This window comes from Sinocyclocheilus grahami, unplaced genomic scaffold, assembly GCF_001515645.1.
Source record: "Sinocyclocheilus grahami isolate Dianchi unplaced genomic scaffold, SAMN03320097.WGS_v1.1 scaffold195.1, whole genome shotgun sequence".
NCBI classification, from domain to species: domain Eukaryota; kingdom Metazoa; phylum Chordata; class Actinopteri; order Cypriniformes; family Cyprinidae; genus Sinocyclocheilus; species Sinocyclocheilus grahami.
In genome coordinates, this window is record NW_015505374.1 from 725,713 (window position 1) to 748,905 (window position 23,193).

General features: G+C 35.7%; 2 protein-coding genes across 3 annotated transcripts; one reads left to right on the forward strand and one right to left on the reverse strand.

The window, feature by feature from the left end:
- Positions 1-3,021: 3,021 nt before the first annotated feature.
- Positions 3,022-5,221, reverse strand: LOC107595035 (uncharacterized). Its single transcript, XM_016285309.1, has 3 exons — positions 4,650-5,221; positions 3,767-3,900; positions 3,022-3,557 (listed from the first exon to the last, which is right to left on the reverse strand). Exons 1-3 carry the CDS (start codon positions 4,940-4,942, stop codon positions 3,022-3,024), a joined length of 963 nt encoding a protein of 320 aa, XP_016140795.1. The 5' UTR covers positions 4,943-5,221.
- An 11,167-nt stretch (positions 5,222-16,388) lies between these two features.
- On the forward strand, positions 16,389-21,026 carry LOC107595003 (VIP36-like protein). Of its 2 annotated transcripts, none has more exons than XM_016285253.1 (8): positions 16,389-16,624; positions 17,316-17,434; positions 17,570-17,687; positions 17,789-17,871; positions 17,965-18,126; positions 18,352-18,466; positions 19,042-19,161; positions 19,685-21,026. In XM_016285253.1, the coding sequence occupies exons 1-8, from the start codon at positions 16,420-16,422 to the stop codon at positions 19,825-19,827; spliced, it is 1,065 nt and encodes a 354-aa protein (XP_016140739.1). In that variant the 5' UTR covers positions 16,389-16,419; the 3' UTR covers positions 19,828-21,026. The 2 variants fall into 2 exon arrangements, with proteins under 2 accessions (XP_016140739.1, XP_016140740.1); XM_016285254.1 differs by having other exon boundaries at positions 19,745-21,026.
- Positions 21,027-23,193: the final 2,167 nt, after the last annotated feature.

Below are 23,193 nucleotides of genomic sequence, written 5' to 3' on the forward strand. Positions count from 1 at the left end.
ACTACTGTTCTAGTGTCTTATGCTCATCGAGGCATTTATTTAATCAAAAATACAGTAAAAACAGTAATATTGTGAAATAATATTACAATTTAAAATAACTGCTTTCTATGTTTATATATTTTTATAATGGACGTTATTCCAGTGATGGAAAAACTGAATTTTCAGCAGTCATTATTCCAGTCCTCAGTGTCACATGATCTTTCAGAAATCATTCTAATATGCTGATTTGGTGCTCTAGAAACAAGCACTGTGTTTTGAAAGAATTATCTTGTTGTTAACATTAAAGCTGATGATCTGTCAGGTTGTAATCCACCACACGGTCAACGTACACATCGCATGCACTTACTGCCTTTCGATTGTTTTCAAATATAGTCATTTTCACCAGTCAAACAAGTCTGTGTACCCATATGATTTTATCTAAGCCAAAAATTGTGAGTAATTGGTTATTGAATTATAAGCACATGTTGTTTTAAAGCAATGCACTTGGATGTGTTGCAACATATCCCCAAGTGCCTAGTTTTTTCAGCAGACCAACAGTACAATCCATCAGCAAATAATACATAATGTATAAGAAACACACAAGCCACAGAACATGAAAGAGGAAATTAATAAAAAGAAAACTTTTAACAGTTTCTCACCAAATTGCGCTTTGAATGGTGTGTGAAAAAAGCCATGGGAATTCTGCCAAAGGATGCATGTTTAATAGAGTCTATTATTGTATGTACTTTTAATTGCAAGCTGTTTCATAACATCTGTCCGTTGACAGCTTTTTGTAGGTATTCAGTCTAAAACAAGATCTGTAGCATATCTGCAGCTGTTTTGGCACAAGTCTGCAATCCAGCCCTGAAAACAAATCTTGATTTGATTTTAAACATCATTTTGTAACGGGGAGCATGTTCAGAAAGACCATATAACAGTAAAGGACAAAGACAAGCGTAGTGCATTTTGAAAATATCTGACTAATTTCCTAGCCGACTATGTTGTTCGTTTAATAAAAATATCACAATCAGATCATCATAAATATTGATGTATAATTAAGAGTTTTACTCTTTGAAGATGACATTTATTTACAACACTGCTTCACATAAACACGTTACAAAAGAAACAAAAAGAACAGTATTTTACAAATAATAAATGGCAGCTAAGGCCCATGTAAGCCCACATGCATACAGTGTATTAAATATAACTTGTGAGCATGAGAAAGGTGAATCAGATACAACTCTTAAATCAGTAGAAAGTGCACCAGTTGCTGCTGTCGCTGGGGGTCAGGCCTCCTGTTATCAGGAGAATGAGGTCCACAAACCACCAGATGCCAAGACCTCCCAGGGTAAGCAGCTTTCCCACCGCAGTCCCAGTGTGCCCGAGACAGAACCGATCGACACCGAAACACCCCAGGAAAAATGAGTACAGTAGGGTGGTGATGAAGTAGTGTCCTGTGTATCTTAATAAATCACAAAGGAAAAGAGTTAATAGTGGGAATAGTTTCAAAGTTTATGTTTAGTGTAAAGCTTGTGAATTGCTGCAGCTCTATTTACTGAAGGCCAGTCTTGAGATTAACAGCATAAAGTACACAGTACATGGAATCTGGGATCCACAGTACTTCACTGCCCTCTTGTGGTATAGAAATTAAAAATGATGTAAGGCTATGTGTAACTGGCTTCCATCTCATGTTTAAAAAAATAATAATAAAAATTCCCTATTAGCAGGGTTCCAACGTTCTTGACCATTTAATTTCCCATGACCTTTCTAGTCAATTGTGATTACTGAATAAAGATGTATAAGACCAATTCGCTAATGAATTGTTCCGACTATTTTGTGAGCCAGTTTTGTGAACATTTCTATGGCGAGCAATCAAGATCAGCAATAACTATTTTACAGCTGACCATTACTAGAAAGATGCATATTTATTATAAACAATTCCATGACTAAACAAATTATATTTTTACTAACACTACGTGCAAATAGCCCATTTTGTTGGCAAAAGCCATATACACTATCTCTGCCCACCACTGATCTGGTTGAGCCGGTTCCAAAATAATGATAGTGGATTTATCTTTTGACACATCTCAAAATCTCAAATGCCTTATCAGCGAGAGGAGTTCATTTTAAATAATAAAAAGAACAAAAATAATTGAAAAGTGGAAATAAAGTGCCTAATGGGTATTTAATAGGCCTATAATTGAAACTGGATTTGATGTCCTCACGTTGATGAGGCACACTGACCGCAGACCTGGACCTTTAAGGACACCTCTATTGATCAGCAGGTTATGGGTCAAACTTAAAATAAACCCCAATCCTACTGTGTTATAATGTACTACAAGCTGCAAATAGTATCTACCACTATTTACAATCAAATATTAATAGCATTATTAATATGCTTTTAATCACTATAGCACCTAGTGAAAAGAAAACTTTCTCTTCCACTTGTGTAAAGAATTTAACATGCACATAGCCTCTGCCAAATATGATGTATTAATTGGTATTATATTTCCAGTAGTGGGAACCCTTTCACTTACTTAATGCATGGCTCATTGCCTCTGAGAAATTCCCTTGGTCCAGCGCACTCTATGCCATCCAGTGCCGTGCAAAACACCTGTGTATGGTTCACATCTTTGTACGCTTGACCGCCAAACTACAAGAAAATATACGTTTTAAGTTTTTAGCTTGACTATAAACATCGCTTGGCACGCAAATTCTTAGTGCACCATATATTTCCAATAAAAATGTACTCGCCTTTACACATCCATAGCCCAGTTCCTGAAAGGCAGAGACATTTCCTCCGTGATCGACTGGATCTTGACAGAATATGAATTCATCTGGTCTAAAAAAAAAAGATACAAGAGCAATCAGATCAAAACATTATTTTTTTATTCATATTAATTTTGTTGTTGTTGTTGTTCAAATTTTTACATGCAAGTTAAAGTCAATAAAACAACATATTTTGTTTGTTTTGCAATAAATAATTGTATTTCTATTTATTTTTTAATGATATTCAACTAAATTGACTTACATCATAAATGATCAACCTACCTGAGAGGTTGTTCTGTGCTGCTGCATGCCAATAAATCTTTGTTGTGAGGATGGAACTGAAGTGGTGTAATCTTGACCCTCCCCTTCATTTGACCTTCTAGATAACCAAGGACCAGTTGTTTCAGATGCCAAAAACGGAAGTGTTCCAACATAATTAAACTGGCATAAATTTGACAAGACATGTGGCGGCACACACAGAGAATTAATTAGGCCAGGAGTGGGGATGCAATAGTGCCGAGTGAGCGAAGCCTTCTGAGAAACGTCAGTCACATCATCTGCAAACTTGTGTTGTTCAGCATGTTTTCTATCCAAGGTTAAATGTTCAGTACCCTCTTTACTATGCTTTTCTTTGCAGTTGACCCTCATTTTCCTTTCTCCTTGTATCTCCTCTTTTGTAATGCCCTTGGACTCCTGCACCGTTGTTGAGATTTCTGTGGAATTTTGCTCATCTTGAGAAATCGAATGCTTTCCATCTTCATTGCTTTCCTTCTCATCTCCATATCCATCAATGTCACTCTCATTCGTATCTGTAGAATAAATATCTCATAAATGTGTGTTAGGAATCACAAGAACAATATCAATAATAAAAGAGAAAATAAAAGCAAATTAATTAATATCGTAAGTATAAAAATTTATACATAAGTATAAAATTTTTTACAATAATAAACAGTTTGACATTTATTATAGATTGTTATAAAGTATAAATATAGATTTAGTATAAATTCCAACTGAACACCTGTTGAAGTTGATGTAACGACATTCGTTTCTTGAATTAAGGGATTTGATGAACTTAGGACAAAAGACGAGTCGTCTGTGAACACATTGGCTTTTTTCGGTGCCACATCACACCTCTGATGCATCACCTGTTTCCTAATTATCGAAAAATACATATGTCAGTGGATAATAAAATGATTATTTTCAGACAGTGCTGCTCAAAAGTTCACACTTGAAAATCTGAGGTTAAAAATCTAATTTAAACCTGGAAATAAAGAAAATGTATTCAACAAAAAGCATGATATAAATAAGAAGACAAAGAAACATGATGTAAATAAGAAAGATTTTGCACTAATCAAATAATAAGTACATTTGGAATATTGATCATGTGAACAATTTTTTTATTTCAAAGGTCAGATTTGCTTAGTACAATGTGCTGTTTGAATCATTCTCAGATAATGCTGGAGAATATGATCACAAGTTTGTGTTCTTGTAGCTCCAGTACTGCTGTCTTCAAAGCAAAAGGGGACACACTCTGAAATGAACTTTGTTCAGTTTCATATTCTGAGTTGCATTATTTTTATTCATTTTGAGGAATACTGAATCTGTTTTTTGTTTTTTTTGTTTTTGTGAGTGAGATTAATTAATGCATATTCATATCTATTTTAGAACTACAGTAACATCTGATTTCTCTCAACATGGAGACTGGAGAGCTGTCAATCAATAAATTGGAAAAAAAAGTAACTTGCGTTACTTATTTGAAAAAGTAACAAAAGTAATATTATCTTGTAAATTAAAAAGTAATGCGTTACTTTACTAGTTACTTGAAAAAAGTAATCTGATTACGTAACTCGCATTACTTGTAATGCGTTACCCCCAACACTGTTGGTAAATCACCTTCTTACCTTCCAGACTTTGTTATTACCATCTCCGTGCCGCTTCTGTGAAACTGCCCCCACAGTTCCTTGCCTTCCAGGTGAACCACGGGGTCATCCTCAGGTGCAAGTCCAGGGTCTCTGGTCTCCACAGAGAGGTGCGCTGGAGACGCGGCGTCTTTGCGCGCCAGACGAACCGAGTTATGGAGCACGTTCGCAAGCTGTTTCCCGTATCCAACAGGAAAAAACTGGGACTGCTGTCCAAGCATCGAACTAATAGTGAGGTCAGTAGGACTGGCCGGTATAAAGTGGTGATACGCCATTCTCAACTTGCGCTGTTTGTGGGGTTATTTCATAACGTCATCATCAATAATCACTTCATCCTCACAGTTTATGTAGCTAATAACTCCTCTCTGAAGTCTTCAGCTTATGTGGAATCATGCTGGTTTCAGTATGGCAGAAGTTGCAGGGTTTGTCAAAATGCATCTCGCCTTTTTCATCCATTTTCAGGCTTTCATGGCTTTGTCCTGTTGAGTGAAGAACCCAACTGCAGAGACCGTGAAGGTTGTTTTATGGGGTCTCGTGCGCACAGATGATGAACCCTGGGGACCTTATGCCGGATCTCAGGACACTGAGGACAGCATGGTGGTTTGTTGTCGGGACGGGTCAGGCAGGGGTTTCTGATTGGCTCCGTGGACACATCCAAACCAATTGTGCTTCGTAAGGGCGTGGTAAATCGATTTTTATAAAGAATCAACTGCGACAAAGTGATTTGATACAAATGAAGCATCAGCTGTCTAGATTTTAGTGTTGCTCATGCTTGTGAATAAAGAAAAGAAAGTAGGGCAGATTGGGGCTAGTTGTCACACAAAAGTCCAATTACAGAGAATAATGTTGCGTATTCAAAAAGCTTAAAAAAAAAATTCTTTGTGATTTATGACATCTAAACGAAAATTCCCTTATAATATTTTTGCTAGTTGGCAGTTTAAAAATGTAAACACACAATAAAACTTAATAAAAAACAAATTCAGGATTTAGTCAAAAAATGTAATGTAAACAACTTAATTACAATTTATTTAATTACAGTACAAGCAAAATATATATATATATATTTGTTACCATTTACATTGTTGCTGTTTTGTTTCATGATTTGTTATTTTGTTTCATTATTCTGATGTTACTTTATACATTAAAATGTAGTCCTGTTCTAATGGCAGTATACTGTCTGTAGAACAAACAGTGGGACATATACAATTTTATATGTATATATATATATATATATATATATATATATACGCCCTTACGATGTGGCCATATATATATATACTGTATATATATATATTGGCCTAACTGGTGCTCTCTTTAGGACTGTCACATTAAATTACCCCTCCCACTCACCTCCCACACGACCACCCATAATCAATCTTACATCTCTATTCTAGATGCTTGATACAAAAGCACCAAACAGCACAACCACAATATACAGTCCAACTTGGGAAACTCTTTCCTTCACACATTCTCATAGTGAAGTTTTGAGTGGGAACCCTTAAATAAGTCCCGTCTTTTCTTGCTCCCAGACTCCGTCCCGTAATATCATGCTGTGCCATGAGTGGGAAGTGACTGAGGGTTCAGCTGATGTATGCTTTTGATTGTCTTGGCTGGATTAGTAAGTGTATTCAGTTACAAGTTTTTATTGCAGAAGAATTTTGGCTGCACATTCCACGAAGGCTCAAAAACGCCACAGTGGACTGAGTGAGACCAGCAGTTGTGTAACTTTGTAATCAACACAAACTATTTTCCTTTTCTTGATGTCTACAATCACATATTGAAAGCTAAACCACTCCTACTAGTCATTTATAGATATCAAGCTTTGATGTTTTTTGAAGGATGTGGCCAAACTTTCACGGCGCCAATTTGACAGTCCATGTAATGGGGAAGCCCCATCAGACGCTCCATTTCGAGGTTTTTAATGAGGATCTATTTCTGTTTCTGCTCAAGGCATCAGCACTTAGCACAGTTTTTTTCTTAGTGGGGAGGCTAACTGGCATCACTTTTGTGTTGTTTTTGTATTAGTGTACAGTATAGTGTAAAATGCCTGACAGCACATTGCTTCAGTATCAGTGCTGGGTTACATGTCCTGCCTAACATGTTCATTTAAATGCAGGTTGTCTGGTGCAATTTTTCCTGTCTCTCATCTCAGAGATTTCTATATTGTATCATAAACAAAAATTAGGCTAGTAGTATACATTACCGGTCAACCATTTCATTTTTTAATGTTTTGAAAAGAAGTTTCTTATGCTCACCAAGGCTGCATTTATTAGATGAAAAATACATTAAAAACAGTCTATTCTATAAAAACTATTTTCTATTGTAATATATTTAAAAATGTAATTTATTCCTGTGATGGCAAATCTGAATTCTGAATTCGCAGCCACGACTTCAGATTTCAGTGCACGATCCATCAGAAATCATTCTAATATGCTGGGAAAAAAACCTTTGGAAAAATTTTGAAAAGAGTTGTGGTGCCTAATATTTTTGTGGAAACCATGATGCATTTTTTTCAAGATTTTTTTTTTTAATGAATATAAAGTTCAAAAGATTTTTTTACTTTAATATCTTTACTGCCACTTTTGATCAATTTCATTCAAACACTTGATCTTTATCAATATAAGGGTGGTGAAAACTCTCCTCACAGAGATACAGCTTTATTTTCGAACATTGCCTACATTCTGAAGCATTTCAATGATTTCACGCCCTGCTTCTTTAATGGGTAATTCTGTGAATTTATGATGACGCTGTTCTATGACAGCTTTATGTCCTGTATTCAGCTGCGCTGCCATGGTGGCTGAGAGTACAGAGAAAGATCCACACACCGGATTATGAGAGATATGCCATCTGCGGCCATCCACTACTGATGACCCAATCTTTATTGGGCAAGGAGCAACCCTGGCTGTCAATCATCCCTACTTCAAAGAGGGAGCGGGCAGAGAGCGGTGGGAGGGAGAGAGCGCTGATGCCAGTCTGATATTTGTGAGAACACTAACAGGCATTGTAACTTAACACCGAGGATAAATAGTTGCTTTAAACTGCTCCACCAGCCGGTACTGACCATTGAAGTGTGGCTGGTTGGGAAGCGGTGAGGTTTTAATGCTACATTTTTTGGTTTGTAATGTTATAGTTTAATCTAGATTTTACCATTGCATAAGCTTTGTGCTATCTTTTAAAATAATCATAAAAGTTTTTTTGACAGCATGAGTAGTCTGTATTTCATTCATGCATTCCCCCCCTAACATTCAGCTCACAAATCTGAAGAGACAACCTTGGATAGAAGGATTTCATTAAAGCATTATAACAATAAAAAGTAGCAATTCATTTTGAACTTGAGCCGAACAATTTGCAGATGTGAAGGTGAAGGGATTCGGGTTTGTGAATATATCCAAGAGGAAAACGTAATTACTTCATTTGAGTAATTGGGGTTACTTTCCTCCAATGAACGAGCAATGAGTGGCCTCAATGTGGCCATCTCTCAAACACCTCAGCTGTTTATTTAGAGGGGCTGTGATGAATAGTCGGCCGCTAACAGACTGGTGCGACTGGACATGTTTGGACTGTGGAGGTGGGAGGAATGTAGTTAAACAGTGGCACTGAGAAGGTGTGAGGAGAGAGAGAAGTTGAAACGGAGCACAGCATGCTGTCCAATAGATGGTACTGTTCTGGAAACAAAAACAGGACAGGCAGGATTGCCCCCACCCCATATTTTTAAATGATGCACATTCAAGATTAAGTAAACCGTAGAAATCAGCACATCGCTTCAGACAGGTTTTCTGGGAGCAGATCCAGCAGCAGATGAATGAGCACTGAGGAAATGAAAATAAATGAGTGATTGTCCAGCGAGTCTGCAGTCATTAGTGTGATTCGGTTTACATCCTAATGAAGAACACTTTGTTTCATAAGAGATATATTAAATGCTATATAATAAAATAAATGCTGTTCTTTTGAACTTTCTATTTATTAAAGAGTCCTGATGAAAATATATATCATGATTCCACAAAAATGTTAAAACAGCACAATTTTTTTTTTCAACCATGAAAACAATAAAAACAAAATTTGAACAGCTAATCAGCATATTAGAATAATTCATTTGACATTGAAGACTGGAGTAATAGCTGCTGAAAATTTAGCTTTGCCATGACAGGAATTACTTTATAATATATAACAATAGAAAAATAAATATTTAGTAGATCAGAGAGTTCAGTCTATGAGAACACATATGGGACCATAGACCACAAAACCAGTCATAAGGGTTTAAAAAAGGCATTTTAAGATTTATATATCATCTGAAAGCTGAATAAATAAGGATAGGACAATATCTGGCCGAGATACAACTATTTGAAAATCTAGAATCTGAGTGCAAAAAAAAATCTAAATATTGAGAAAATCGCCTTTAAAGTTGTCCAAATGAAGTTCTTAGCCATGCATATTACTAATCAAAAATTACATTTTGATATATTTATGGTAAGAAATTTACAAAATATCTTTATGTCACATGATCTTTACTTAATATCCTAATGATATTTGGCATAAAAGAAAAATTTATAATTTTGACCCATAAAATGTATTTTTGGCTACTGCTAATATACCCGTGCTACTTATGACTGGTTTTGTGGTCCAGGGTCACATATTTGAAGATGATTCATTTCTGACTAAATGAAATATTCTGTCAGTAAGGATTTGAGCCTTTGAGAACCATTCTCGGCACTTTCAGGTTAATTGCTAATCTTTTTAAAGAATACTTTTATTTTTTGTCCTACTTATTTATTATATATTGTTTTTTATATTGTGTTCTCATGATATTCTTATACAATTGGATCTATTATTGTTACATCAATCTTTAATGGTTCAAGTTCTCACTCAAATTCCCACTCTAAAGAACAAAATTAATTATTGAAAATAAATTAGAGCCAGCAGAGCCCATGGTGAATTTTTTTTTTTATTATTATTAAATTTTTATTTTATTATTATTTTGTGATCCGTATTTTCAAACAACAAAAAAAGACTCACGACAACAAATACTGTTCTGAAGGTTATTTCTGTGAATTTCTTTTTGAGAAATGCTTAAATTGTTTGGCTCATTGTACGAAGCAATGAGAAAAACATCTTATGCGTTTGTACTTGATAAAGAAAGAAATCAATTTCATTGCCACATCTGCTCTTTGGGAATCAAATACAACTTTTCCTGCACAAACATTGATCGATATCAGAAGGTCAATGATAACTGGCAGGTTTGAATGTCCCTTCATTCAGATGAAGGACGGTCCTCAAGAACCATTGAGACTATTCTAATACTGGCTTCGCTTAGATACGACAACCATAATCTGCCTCATATTAAGCACAAATATATAATTGCTAGAATGCTGAAATCTTTTTTATGTGTTTTTGTTTATTTATTTGATGTTTGCAAATTAAGCTCTTTGCTGACCATCCATCCCAAGATGGCTTTTACACTGTGTGTAATGATAATTAAAAATGAAGTGAAATCAAAAAGATTTAATGGGAGTTACTCTGTAGCTTATCTGGGATCATTCTTGAAGTATGTTTTAAAAATGTAAAAGTTTGCACGTTCTTTGGGGAAAACTGGCTTTGAATCTGCTCTTTGGGGGCCGTTGTGTAAGGCTCAGGGGATCTGGCTCATTGAAACGCAACTAATCCCATGAACACCCACGCCAAAAAGACAGTATTGATGTTTTTGAGCAGTGAAAACCTACTCTGGTAGATTAGGAAAGGTCTGCCAGGCTCAGTAAACCTGTGATTAAAAGCTGTAGTAGTCCTTAGAGTATTAAACATGAATCTGGGTAATGAACACAGAGGGAAGGGGTAAATAAAGGAAGCTTTTCTGTAAATTAAATTAGATGTAAACATTTGTTTACTTTGGGGGTCATTCGGCATCTGATATAGATTTCTGTAAATCGGCTCAAAAAAGTATGTACTGTGTCCTGAAGATTACTACAGTAAGCATTATAGCAGTAAGGGTTTTTTTTACAGTATACTGAAAGTAAAGTCAGCAGAGGTTTTCACTTAGGGATTTTACTAGTTCTCGGATGCACAATCTGAAGAAAGGTGCTAGCAAGGCATCTGAAATGCTGAATGAATATGCAGCTAAACAATTATATATAGCACTCTTTTACTTTATTATTGGATATGTCCTTGAATTAAATCTCTTTGTAAAGGCTCTTTCATCAGGTACGTTAAATATGAATCAGCATTACTGAAATATCCCTTCTGTAATCCTTCCTGCAAGGAAAATCTCTGTATTTCTAAGCAAATGTACATGTGAGATAAATATTGTTTTATAAATTTTTATATTGTTTTTTATATATTTAAAAATAAATATTTGCAAATATATTTTATGTAAATATTTTATTTCAGATTTTGTTATACACAGTAATTCAACAAGTTGATTGTACTGTTAAGACTGAATGTGTTTTAAGATTATGGATATATGTGACCCTGGACCACAAAACCAGTCATAATCGAAATTGAGATTTCTGAATAAATAAGCTTTCCATTGATGTATGGTTTGTTAGGATTGGACAATATTTGGCCGAGATACAACTATTTGAAAATCTGGAATCTGAGGGTGCAAAAAAATCAAAATATTGAGGAAATGGCCTTTAAAGTTGTCCAAATGAAGTTCTTAGCAATGCATATTAATCAAAAATTAAGTTTTGATATATTTACAGTATGAAATTTACAAAATATCTTCATGCAACATGATCTTTACTTAATATCCTAATGATTTTTGGCATAAAAGAAATATCAATCATTTTGGCCCATACAATGTATTTTTGGCTATTGCTACAAATATACCCCAGCGACTTAAGACTGGTTTTGTGTTCCAGGGTCACATATAGCACTCATTTCATGCAATCTATACCTCTTTTTTTTCAGAGGAGACTGTTCCATGTCATACGGAAAGACCTTGAGGCTTCTGTCATATATTTTTAATAAGATAATAGCTGTGTGAAACTAATGTGTGAAAATGGATTCCCTTCACTTTGCCTCTTGTATTTACTTTCTATTTCTGTTGGCTTCAGGCAAGTAGCTCTTTATATTAAAATGCCTGGATTGATTTTGCAATGCAATAAAGCCAATAAAAGTATGTTTATTTAAGCTGTCCAAGGGCTTTGGTGTGTTTATTTGTCAAAGTGTATGGGTCAGGACAAAGTACACTGTGAAAGAAGAATTGAAAGGCAGAAAGGCATAAGCTTAACTATCATGGATTTCAGTACAGTGTAGTTTTATTAAAACATTTACATAAAAAAAGAAGTCAGATTTGTTCAGTTTAAAAAAGGTACCCATTTAACTCTGGCTAATGTAGTTGTTTACAAATGTTTTTTGTGCTGAATGATATTGTTGTAATTGCAAGTTGTCATGACAAAATTTTAACAAATAAGAGCCTTGCTTAATATTCTGTCTGTGAAGGTCCGGTCGACTATAGTTGTGTCCAGCTCTTCAAAAAAAAGCAATAATTACTCTTATACCTTTCATTTTGTTTATAAATTTTGGTATGCATTCTTTAAGGTCACACACTAACATTGAACCTAAACTGTAAAAAAAAAAAAAAACTTTTAATTTACTGATGCAAATAACTATTGATTAAAAAAAAACATATTTTTGGCTTGTGCTGAAGACATCTGTGAGCATTCATGATCATTGCATGCATGAGTGTGTTTGTGTATCTTCTGTACTGTGTTGTGCAGAACCACATGCACGAAGGTTTTCATGTCGAACTCAGACCACAGTAGGATCTAAGAGCTTGAGAAATGTTTGGAATTTGTCATGTCTGCCTGTGAAGCTGTCATCAAACCTACAATTGTCTCCCAACAGCCCGTTTATTCTAGTTTCAGTCCCTGCACAGCAGTGGCTTTTCTTCACTAGACTCATTGTTGACTCTAAGAAGGAAACGGGCTTCTCTTTGAAGTAGCTCTCCATACACATTTTTGGAAACTATTTGTAAGGCTCTAAAATGAACATACACATGATGTATCACTTTTACAAAAACTGCAATTTTTTTTGTGTGTGTGTTAAAAACAATTGCATTCTTGGAGGCGTGACTGCATCAAAAGTGAGTAAAGACAAATTAATATTACAAAAGATTTCTATTTCAAATAAATGCTGCACTTTTAAACTTTCTATTTATCAAAGAATCCTGAGAAAAAGAAAATGTATCATGTTACTTTCCACAAAAATATTAATCACTGTTTTCAACACTGATATATTTTTCTCGAGCACCAAATCAGCACATTAGAATGATTTCTGAAGGATCGTGTTACACTGAAGATTGGAGTTATGACTGCTGAAAATATGACATTTTTAAATCAATTAAAATACAATGCTGTTATTTTAAAATGTAATCATTTTTTTAATTATTATTATTACTGTTTACTGTATTGCTATATTATTTATCCAATAAATGCAACTTTGGTGAGCATAAGAGACCTTTCAAAAACATTAAAAAGTCTTATTTTAAACAAGTTTCTACCCTGAAAAAAAGCCAAAGAGCCAGACAGCCAAAGGACAGTCAGCACAACATTCATCAGTATGATGGAATAAATAAATAAAATGAGCAGACGACGGGCTTGCTTTAATGATAATGAGGCATATTGATCAAAGTCAACAGTAAAAATCGGCAGACAGATAATAGGTGAGTGGAGGCTTCCTCTGGGAGAAGACGGCAGATCTGGAGTGAATAAAGGCCTGATGATTCAGGAAATAAGTGTTAACCATAGTGATGAGATATTATACTAATATTCCTTAGCTTAACAGCAGGTTAACCAATTAACCAGAGCTTTATATTTACTTTAAATGATAAACTATTTCAATTATAAACTTGCAATTGTACGAAAACATTCAGTTGAATAAAATATTCTTTTAGAATTACTTTTATATTATTTACATAGAATAAAATAAGAGCTATAACAATGAATTATTTAGATACCGTTAATTAAATAAATAAAAACATGCACTTTCACAGACTAACAGACACTTAAGGAATCACCATTGGTGTGAATTATTGATTGAGAGAGACATTCTGATGAGGATGGGTTTGGACCGGTGCTATTTAATTAAGGAAATGTACTCTTTCTCTTCCGTTTTCTTTTGTCAGCACAAACACCTCGATGGAAGAAGAGGCGCACTGAGGACACTTCAGCACAAAGAGGCCAATCATTCCTCAAGCAGATCCCTTTCCTGCCTCAAATTACAGCTTTTGATTCAATTTGATGTCTGAAGGAGTTTTTAATGTCTGCTGTCTGCGCTGAGATATACAAACTGCAGATATTCCTGTGACACCCGCAATAGAAAGAGAATTAAGGCTTATTTATGATCAAATTATTCACAGGTAGGCCATATCTCAGTGTAGCCTACTTTAAAAACAAAATATATCCAAAAGACTTACCATTTATATAATGGAGATGTCCTTTAAAACACTCCGCTTCGTTATAACGTGTTCAACGAACTCAGTGCTATATGAACAGGTGCAGCTTGATGCGGAATGATCTGTTTCAAATTCAGGATTATGGAGCCTGAGTAATTGGTGATGGAGTATAAAAACAGCAGGTGATATTGACCTCACAAATATGCATTACACTGAATGAGGGCCAGTGAAGCAGCTGCTACTTACTCAATGACAACAGAACGTTTTTAAGGGTTAAACTTTTGTGGGTGAACATTTACTTACTGGTAAACCTTCCTCAACCCATATCTGCATTAATTGTTTCACTTCTCTTCTAGGAAAACATCACATAAATGTGTCAAAATCAATAAAACTGTATGTACAAATAAGAAAGAGGAAAAAGTCTTGGTTATAGACTGAATGAATTTGTTGATTCCAAAGGCATTTTGTGTCTCTGTAACAGATGTCCGTCCGTGGCACAGTAAGCGAGAATGAGAAACATACTTTGAATTGGGGATACTTTGCTCAGAAACTGGTCGTTAGGAATTTTCTGGTACCATAATCCTAGTTTTACACCTTCTTATCTTGTATCTTGATGAATGAAAAGGTCTGGCAAAGACAAGACGTGTTAATCATGGAACAGAGAAAGAGAAATGCAAGGATCAAAAAAAGCAAAGATTCATGATTCAAAGATTTAAAAGAAAGGGTTGGCTGTAAAACCTTTTTAAATTGTGCTATGATATTACACAATGTTTTCTTGGATGCACATAGATTCTTGGGGTATTCCACTTTTGATTTTATATCTGTGATATATAGATAAATTATGACTAATTCAAATATTTTCTACACTTTGTTACCGTTCTTAAGGTCGGAATATTGCATTAAAATTAATCTGTGACAGTATTTCTTCTTAAGCTTTGATTTGAGAAAAACACTTTCTTATCACCAATTGATAAGAAAGAAATGCAATCAAGCTACATGCAAAGCAGAACTTTCTAATAAAATCTCTAAATTATACATTTTTAAATTATAAATTATTTAACAATTAAACTCCGCACACCTGACGACAATAGATAGGTGCATTGGAGGCAAAGACCAACCAGGTCAAAAACCGAAAAAGCAAAAAACTAATCACACTACCTATGCAAAAATTATCAAAATATTTATTGACTACGTTTCGGTCGCATGACCTTCATCAGGAATTGTTTTTGTTGTAAAACAAAATAAAAAAGTTAAATAAATATAATATCATTTTAAATAATACTGCTGATTCACTGTAATTTCATAGATTCGTTTCATTTATTTTTTGTGTGCAGAGTGTATAACTAATAATCGAAGGTGAAAAAATCTGTAACTCAAAATACAAGAGGTGTGAGCAAGCAATTCCAGTCTTCTAGTAACCTCTAGTGGAGAGTAAATTAAACAGCAGACAGTCTGAAATGTCAAAAGCCTCTCTACAAGATGGACTGCCTTTATTTCGTAATAATCAAAAACCATATAACATTAGGATAATTCATCATTGTGTCTGACTGCAGCAGTGAGTGTGCTAGTTTACTCCCGTAGCAAGAAGAGCACGTTTAATCAACTGCTTATCGAGTCTTTAGGCACTTCTTTTATTAACAACAATAAATGGACATGGACTGTTCACAACTGAAATTCTGCCACAAGAACTATACATTTCTGTACATGTCTTGTACGGATCGATTTCTCCTTAAGCAGCCTATAATGCAATTTCAAAAAAAAAGCGACTAATATTATATCTGCTCACCAGACGAATATGCACAGAAATTAACTTAGGCTATGTTCATGTTTAAAATGTAGAGTATTTTGACTTTGATCTTTGAATGCTGATTTAAAATAAGTAGGTGAGAACCCTCTTAATTTCTCAAAATATCATCACATTTGTGCAATATATATATATATTTAAAAAACAGACAATAAAGCCTAAATATACGCCAGTGTGGAGCACTTTTTGAAGTAAAAAGTGTGAGCTTAGAATTCAGTTTATTTGAATAATAAACATTTGCTTATCTGCCAAACAGACACAGCCTAGGGATATGACAATTTGCATAATAGTATAGATAGGTAAATTCAATATAAACATCTGGATTTCAGTTTAGATTTAGAACTCAGATTTAAAATAGCATTTTAAATAACCTTTTAGCATTATATTTTCTCAGGATTCACTTACTTTATTGGCACACATACTCACCAAACGTCATGCATGGAAGACGGTGATTGGTCGAAAAAAATGATTGACAATATTGTAAACCACTTATTGCAGAGCACGAATGAAAACAGACGAATAGCGGCAAGGGGCGGGCATTTTGAAGTGAGCGAGGAAAAATGGCGACCATCGTGAGGAAGTTGAACGGGACTATTTACACAACAGTAATGGATTTACCGTACAGTCTGGCGAACAAAATTAGATTATCTACGTTATTCGTATTAATACTCGCTTTTACGAGTAGTAGCTCAGGCGAAAACACATATGAAGATACCACTTACGAATTTCTCAAGCGAGAGTATTCGCTGAGTAAGCCTTACCAAGGTAAGCGTCAATTCCTGTTCCCTCAGTGACGGTAAACCGGTGCCCTGCCAGAAGTTACACCTGTTTTTAAGTCAACTAACGTTAGTTAGAAAAAAAATATTTAAATGAGACCACAGGTTTACAGTTAGGAGGACCACTGTGTCCTTTATTTCTTTTGGTATTGTTTGTTGCCCTTTTCTTGCTCTCGTAACAGTGGCAGTTTTATTTCGCAACTGCAGTGATTTAGTCACAAATCCACAGGGCGGAAGTGCAGGACAGTTAAAGATATTCCGGTTCATGTGCTTCATTAAACAATATGCACTCTGTGTATTTATTACATTCATATTTATAGTTATTCATTTAGCAGACGCTTTTATCCAAAGCGACTTGACGATTTAGGAAAATACAACGTTCATCATAAAGGCAAATAAACACAGGAAGTACTCGTTATACAAAGTGCAGTTCAGATTAGTACAAGCTAGACAAGGAATACGTTTTTTTTATTGGGATGCAGTCAAATGTTGACTGAAGAGATATCTCTTATATCGCATCACATATGTGTATATCCAGGTTTATTTATAGCAACTTTTATCTTGAACTATCCATTGCGTTTACTAGCAAGTTACAGCTTGAGGGAGATAAATAAAAGATTGCTATATATATATATAGTATGCATATACATTTTGTGTGAAATGTTGATGTATGTACACAGGACTGGGCTCCTCCAGCTCCTCACACTGGGAGTTCATGGGAAACACCATGATCATGCCTGAACACATACGGCTGACACCAGACTTGCAGAGCAGACAAGGAGCTGTATGGAGTCGTATTGTGAGTCTGAATGACAAGAAAACCTGAAACACCACCAATTAGACAAAGCTACTAATCAGCACCCTTTCAGACAAAGAGATTCTTGAGATAATGGGTAATAGTCAGGCTTGTTCATCAGTGTGTTTGTGTGTGCAGCCCTGTTACCTCAGGGACTGGGAGCTCCGAGTACAATTTAAGATCCATGGTGAGGGCAAGAAGAACCTGAATGGGGACGGCCTTGCAATATGGCTGACCAAAGAGCGAATGCAAAATGGTACGAGATCATCAATATTGCAAATCTTCAAAATATTGATACTCCGTGATATGACTATGATGCAGTTCTTTTTTTTTTATATATTCTGTGTTTTCCTCTAGGTCAAGTGTTTGGAAACGCAAACTTTTTTACAGGTCTGAGTGTTTTTGTAGACACTTATCCCAATGATGACAAGCAGCATGAGGTATATCACCACATTTATTTATATTTATATATATATTTTAACCTGTTAAAAACAATAATAATCTAACCTGTTTAATTTCTGTCTCTCATTCAGAGAACGTTTCCTTTCATCTCTGCGATGGTCGGGAACGGGAGTGTTGCATATGATCATGACCGTGACGGACGGCCTACTGATCTTGGTGGCTGCGCTGTTCACGTTCGTAATGTTGAATATGACACATTCCTCCTGATCAGATACATGAAGAACAGACTCACAGTAAGAAACATCTTTACATTCTGTGTTTCTTAGTTCAGACAAAGACAAATACATACATACACTGCTAAACCAGTCTTTCATACTGCTAAGCTGATGCTCATAACAAGGGAGAGGTTAAATGTGCTTGTCTTCTGATGATTGAGATTAAGGAAGTGTTGTTTAGACGGATGTTGGAAAGCAGCCTTTAGTTCTGTATGCACCTTCATTTGCTGTTCTGCCTTTCAGGTGATGACAGATATCGAGGGGAAGCAAGAGTGGAAGGACTGCCTGGATATGCCTGGAGTGAGGCTACCACAAGGTTACTACTTCGGCGCGTCATCAGCCACTGGAGATTTATCAGGTTTGGACCAGCGTCACTCCATTTTAGTCCAGCAGATATTCAGATCTTATGCAAATCATACTCATTTCGGGCCAATCCTAAAATTTCCATAGAATTAATGTTACACTAATTAAAAAACATAAACTAAGTTATAATATCAGTTTGTATATTAAACAAGATTGCAATCAGTTCACCCAATATTTTTTCATCAGTCATAGTAATCAATTTTAAGAGCAATATATTATCTGTCTGCATTCACAAAAAAGAGTGTCTGGAGAGGCTTTTTGCTCTTATGTATTTTACATTAAAAACATGATAGATAATAAAATACGTTTCCATTTACCAGTTCAAGAGCTCCACATCTTCTCTAATGTTGAAAATTACTTGATGGAAATGATAGAAACAAGGGCCAGTGAACCCATCACTGCTAGTATACTTAGCTAAATAAATAATATAAAATAAATGTAAAATAATCTTGTTGTTCCCTGGAAATGGAAACATATAGTGGTTTACGTTCTTTATATGTAATGTTATTTTTTTAATAACTGATAGGAATTACTAGCATTTTATTTATTTTTTGCACGTTTGGTTTCTAGATAACCATGACCTGATCTCCTTCAAGCTTTATGAGCTTACAGTGGAACGGAGTCCTGAAGAGGAAGAGGACCAGCAGGAGATCACATTGCCAAGTGTAGACTACCGAGTGAACCCTAATGGTAATACTGTTGTAACAATAAGATTACACCTTCTTTTCATTTCAGTATATGTGACCCTGGACCACAAAACCAGTCATAAGGGTCAATTTTTTGAAATTGAGATTTATACATCATCTGAAAGCTGAATAAATAAGCTTTCCATTGATGTATGGGTTGTTAGGATATTTGGCCGAGATACAACTATTTGAAAATCTGGACTCTGAGGATGCAAAAAAAACTAAATACTGAGAGAATCGCCTTTAAAGTTGTCCAGATGAAGTTCTTAGCAATGCTTATTACTAATCAAAAATTAAGTTTTGATATATTTACGGTAGGAAACTTTCAAAATATCTTCATGGAACATGATCTTTACTTAATATCCTAATGAGTTTTGGCATAAAAGAAAAATCTAGTTTTTTTGGCTATTGCTAAAAATATACCCAAGCGACTTAAGACTGGTTTTGTGGTTCAGGGTCACATATGATATTTTACAGATAAGCAGAAATGTTTGTATCTTACAACATCTTATGTTTTCTTGACACAGTTCTTGTGGAGGATGAAGGAAGGAGCATCATCACCACCTTCTTTCTCTTCATTGTTTCAGTCGTTGTGCTGGTTGTAGTAGTAGTGGTTATTCTCTTTCTATATAATCACTATAAAGAGAACCGCCGCAAACGCTTCTACTGAGCAAATTGAAGAGCAAGTGACAGGAAGGAAATGGGACGAAAGATCCAACATGAGTGTGACTGGCATTTTTGCAATGGGCCGCTTCTGGTCCTCACCTCTGTTCCAAACAGGAAGGACCTGAAGGCCAACGCTGAACTAAAAGCCATACCTGACCTCTCCAAGTGAAAAGCAACCACCTCAATCATGATTATGATCTCAAAAAAACTGTTCAAGAGTATTTGAATGGCTGTGCATCTGTTTTTGAAGGTCTCTTTGGATTTTTGTGTGCGTTTGCTGTATTTATGTACCAGTTACACTGACCTTGGCCTTTCACCCAGAGGCAGCACGGAGAACTATGTGTGACAGCATGTACAGAGACACAATAGTTTAACAAACTGTTGTATTCTCAGGTTGCCTACTGTAATCCCAAAAGCCCTTGTGTTTTTCTTTTAATTTGGACAGAGATGAATCAAAAGAAAATACGAACATCACCCTGACCTTGACCTCCATCTGTCACGATCATCTCATCAGCTGTCAGCAGTCATGTTTTAACTTATGTCAAATTGATTAAACTTGATATTCATCCTTACATAAGTAATGCTGCCCAACTATACTGTTATAAACAGACAGTAACAACCATCAATGTGAATGTGAAGAATGTTTTCCCAAATGTCTGTTTTGTAATATATATGATGTCTTTTGTTATATGTGATCCTGTTTTAAGTATCAAAAGCTGCACTGAACTGCTTGACCAGAAGTAGCTTATCTGGAGTTACTTTGGTTTGTCATGATTTAACCACTTTATCTGACAGTTCCTGTAAAACCTTTATATTTAATGTTTTCATGGCCTTATTTGAATACTATGTTTAATAATCTTATTGATGAAGCCGTGTCTATTCCTGTATCTTAAAATCTTCCGGAAAGAGGTGGAGATGGAAAGCTGGTGCAGCAGTTCGACAGTTCCTGTTTTTTTTTTTTCAATAATTGCACTATTGCAAAGATATGCAAGGGGTTTTGCTTTTGTCCATGTTCCAGTCTTTCCTATCACTTGTAGTCGCTGCTCTCTACAGTTGTGCAACATTTGTCAATTGTTTTATACTGGGAGAGATTACATTGCTGTTCTCATCAGCTCAGTGATTGAGCAAGCTGCTGTAACAAACCGATGTTTTCATGGTTGTCACCAACATGTTGAAACGTCTAAATTAAACATTTAAAGATTATCTTATAACTGGATGTTTTGTATTGTTTTCTGTCTCAAGTTTTTAGTATGATTGAAGATAAAATGTTAGGAATAATAAATTATTTTTAAACATAATTGAGAAATGGCACTGAAACCAATTAAGCTTATCTGCCATTTATACTTAACAAACAAGTAAAGAATTACTTTTCACCTACATTAGTGCAATGCTAGTTTATCTGGTCAGTGTTGTGCATAGCTTGATGTAGCCATGTGGTTAACATGTGGATGTGGTTAACAAGCTACTCTTCAGCACAATGGTAACCATAAAACCTAGGAACATAACAGAAACTCTTTTAAATGTCAAACATAACTTTAAACACTAACAGGTCTTTATTAAGAACATCACTCTAATGCAGTGAACCTCAAATCTGGCTCGCGAGATCCACTTTCCTGCAGAGTTTAGCTCCAACCCTAATCAAACAACTATACCTGTGATTTTCTAATGATCTGAAAGACATTGATTAGCAAACTCAGGTGTGTTTGATTAGGGTTAGAGCTAAACTCTGCAGGAAAGTGGATCTCGCGAGCTAGATTTGAGGATCACTGCTCTAATGTCAACATTTATTCTCCTTATTCTATCCTATATGCAAAGCTTGCTGCATGGGAAACAGATATTAGCAAGACAAAATTAGCAAGAGAAGTTAATTAATGCACTAGGAATTTTCCTTTAAAGGGGTCATAGGATGCTACATGCACTTTTACAAGTTGTTTGAACTGAAAGGTGTGTTGGCAGTGTGTGTCAACCACCCTAAAATGATAAAAATCCACTGATGTTTTTTTTTTAAAACTCGTTAAATCTTTACCCCTTTCTCAAATCGAGCCGATCTCAGATGCCTGTCTGTGTGACGTCACACAGACAGGCTCCTCCCACGATAGTTTGATTGACAGTAGCGTTTCAGCACAGACTGGACTGGTGTCTTACCTCAGACCCGCCCTGAGTGAGCTGTCATCAGTCCGCCATTGTTTCACCGCCGGAGCAGATGTAGACAAGAATGACTCCTAACAAGCAATTGAGGTGTTCTGTTGTTGGATGTAATAATGAACATAGCAGTCGTCATTTACTCCTGACATCTGAGCCGCTGAACTCGCAGTGGATTTCGTTTGTTTCTGAAGGGAATGCTCCCCTGATCTTCCTGAATGTGTCTATGTTCGCGCGAATCATTCCTGCTTCACCTACAGAAAGAAGTGAGTATAATGTTTTGTAATGAATCTTTGCAAAACGCCTTTCCTAATAATGTGCTAATTAGCAAGTTTCACGATTAATTATTTTGAGATCATTATTTTGTGTATTTGGTGTAACAGAATATGTTGACATGCTTTAATGTTCAAAAAACACATTATTTTTCAAATACTGTACATTATTGTAGGTCCTCTAGGCCCCGCCTCTCTCAAACGCTTCGTTTTCTACAAAGTCCCTCCTTCCGACAAGCGCAGTCTGGTCTGATTGGCCAGCTGACCCAGTGCATTGTGATTGGCCGAACACCGCAAGCACTCATCGGAAATGTAACGCCCCTTACCATAATCGCGAGCTTCATCTTTCAAAATAAATGTAAAGACAGAGCCCGAAAGGGGAACTGAGTCGCGTGACAGACAGTGATGAAGCTGGTATGTGTGCAGTACACAAGCCACGGTTAAGACAACTGACTCCCTGTCTTAGAACTGGTAGACTCTCTCTCTCTCTCTCTCTCTCTCTCTCTCACACACGCACGCACGCACGCGCACACACACACATTTGAACAGTCAATAGCAAATACTTAAACTAATAACAAAACAGTAGCTGATTCAGAAGCGCCAGATTGTCATAGCAAAGTCAGAATTACCTCTTCTCCTAGGTTCACGAAACGGTCGTCCATAAAATGCATTGCTGTTCTGTTGTAAGTAATCTTAAAGATTCCTAAATGCATCTACTTTCGGAAGGCCAAATAAAGCAATTTTGCTTTCGCCTAGAAACACACAGCGTCTCCCTGACATGCTGCTTCAACACTAACTGCGGTTACTGAAACCACGCCTTCTTTCTTTGCGTGCACATTTGGGCGGAATTATGCAAATATTTCCACATAGTGAGGTAGATATGTGGGGCCGTGTTAGAATGAGCCATTTTAGGGGGGCGTGGCAGAGTCTTAACTTTGATAAAGAATATCTCTTTG

What these genes read in the sequence shown, in the direction of transcription:
- LOC107595003 (XM_016285253.1), top strand. Translation starts at nt 16,420, where the DNA reads ATGGCGACCATCGTGAGGAAGTTGAACGGGACTATTTACACAACAGTA. An exon ending in ATGATGACAAGCAGCATGAG is followed by an intron (nt 17,872 to 17,964) that starts GTATATCACCAC and finishes TCTCTCATTCAG; the next exon opens with AGAACGTTTCCTTTCATCTC. An exon ending in ACATGAAGAACAGACTCACA is followed by an intron (nt 18,127 to 18,351) that starts GTAAGAAACATC and finishes TCTGCCTTTCAG; the next exon opens with GTGATGACAGATATCGAGGG.
- LOC107595035 (XM_016285309.1), bottom strand. Translation starts at nt 4,942, where the DNA reads ATGGCGTATCACCACTTTATACCGGCCAGTCCTACTGACCTCACTATT. An exon ending in GTAATAACAAAGTCTGGAAG is followed by an intron (nt 3,901 to 4,649) that starts GTAAGAAGGTGA and finishes TTCGATAATTAG; the next exon opens with GAAACAGGTGATGCATCAGA. An exon ending in CGTTACATCAACTTCAACAG is followed by an intron (nt 3,558 to 3,766) that starts GTGTTCAGTTGG and finishes TTTATTCTACAG; the next exon opens with ATACGAATGAGAGTGACATT.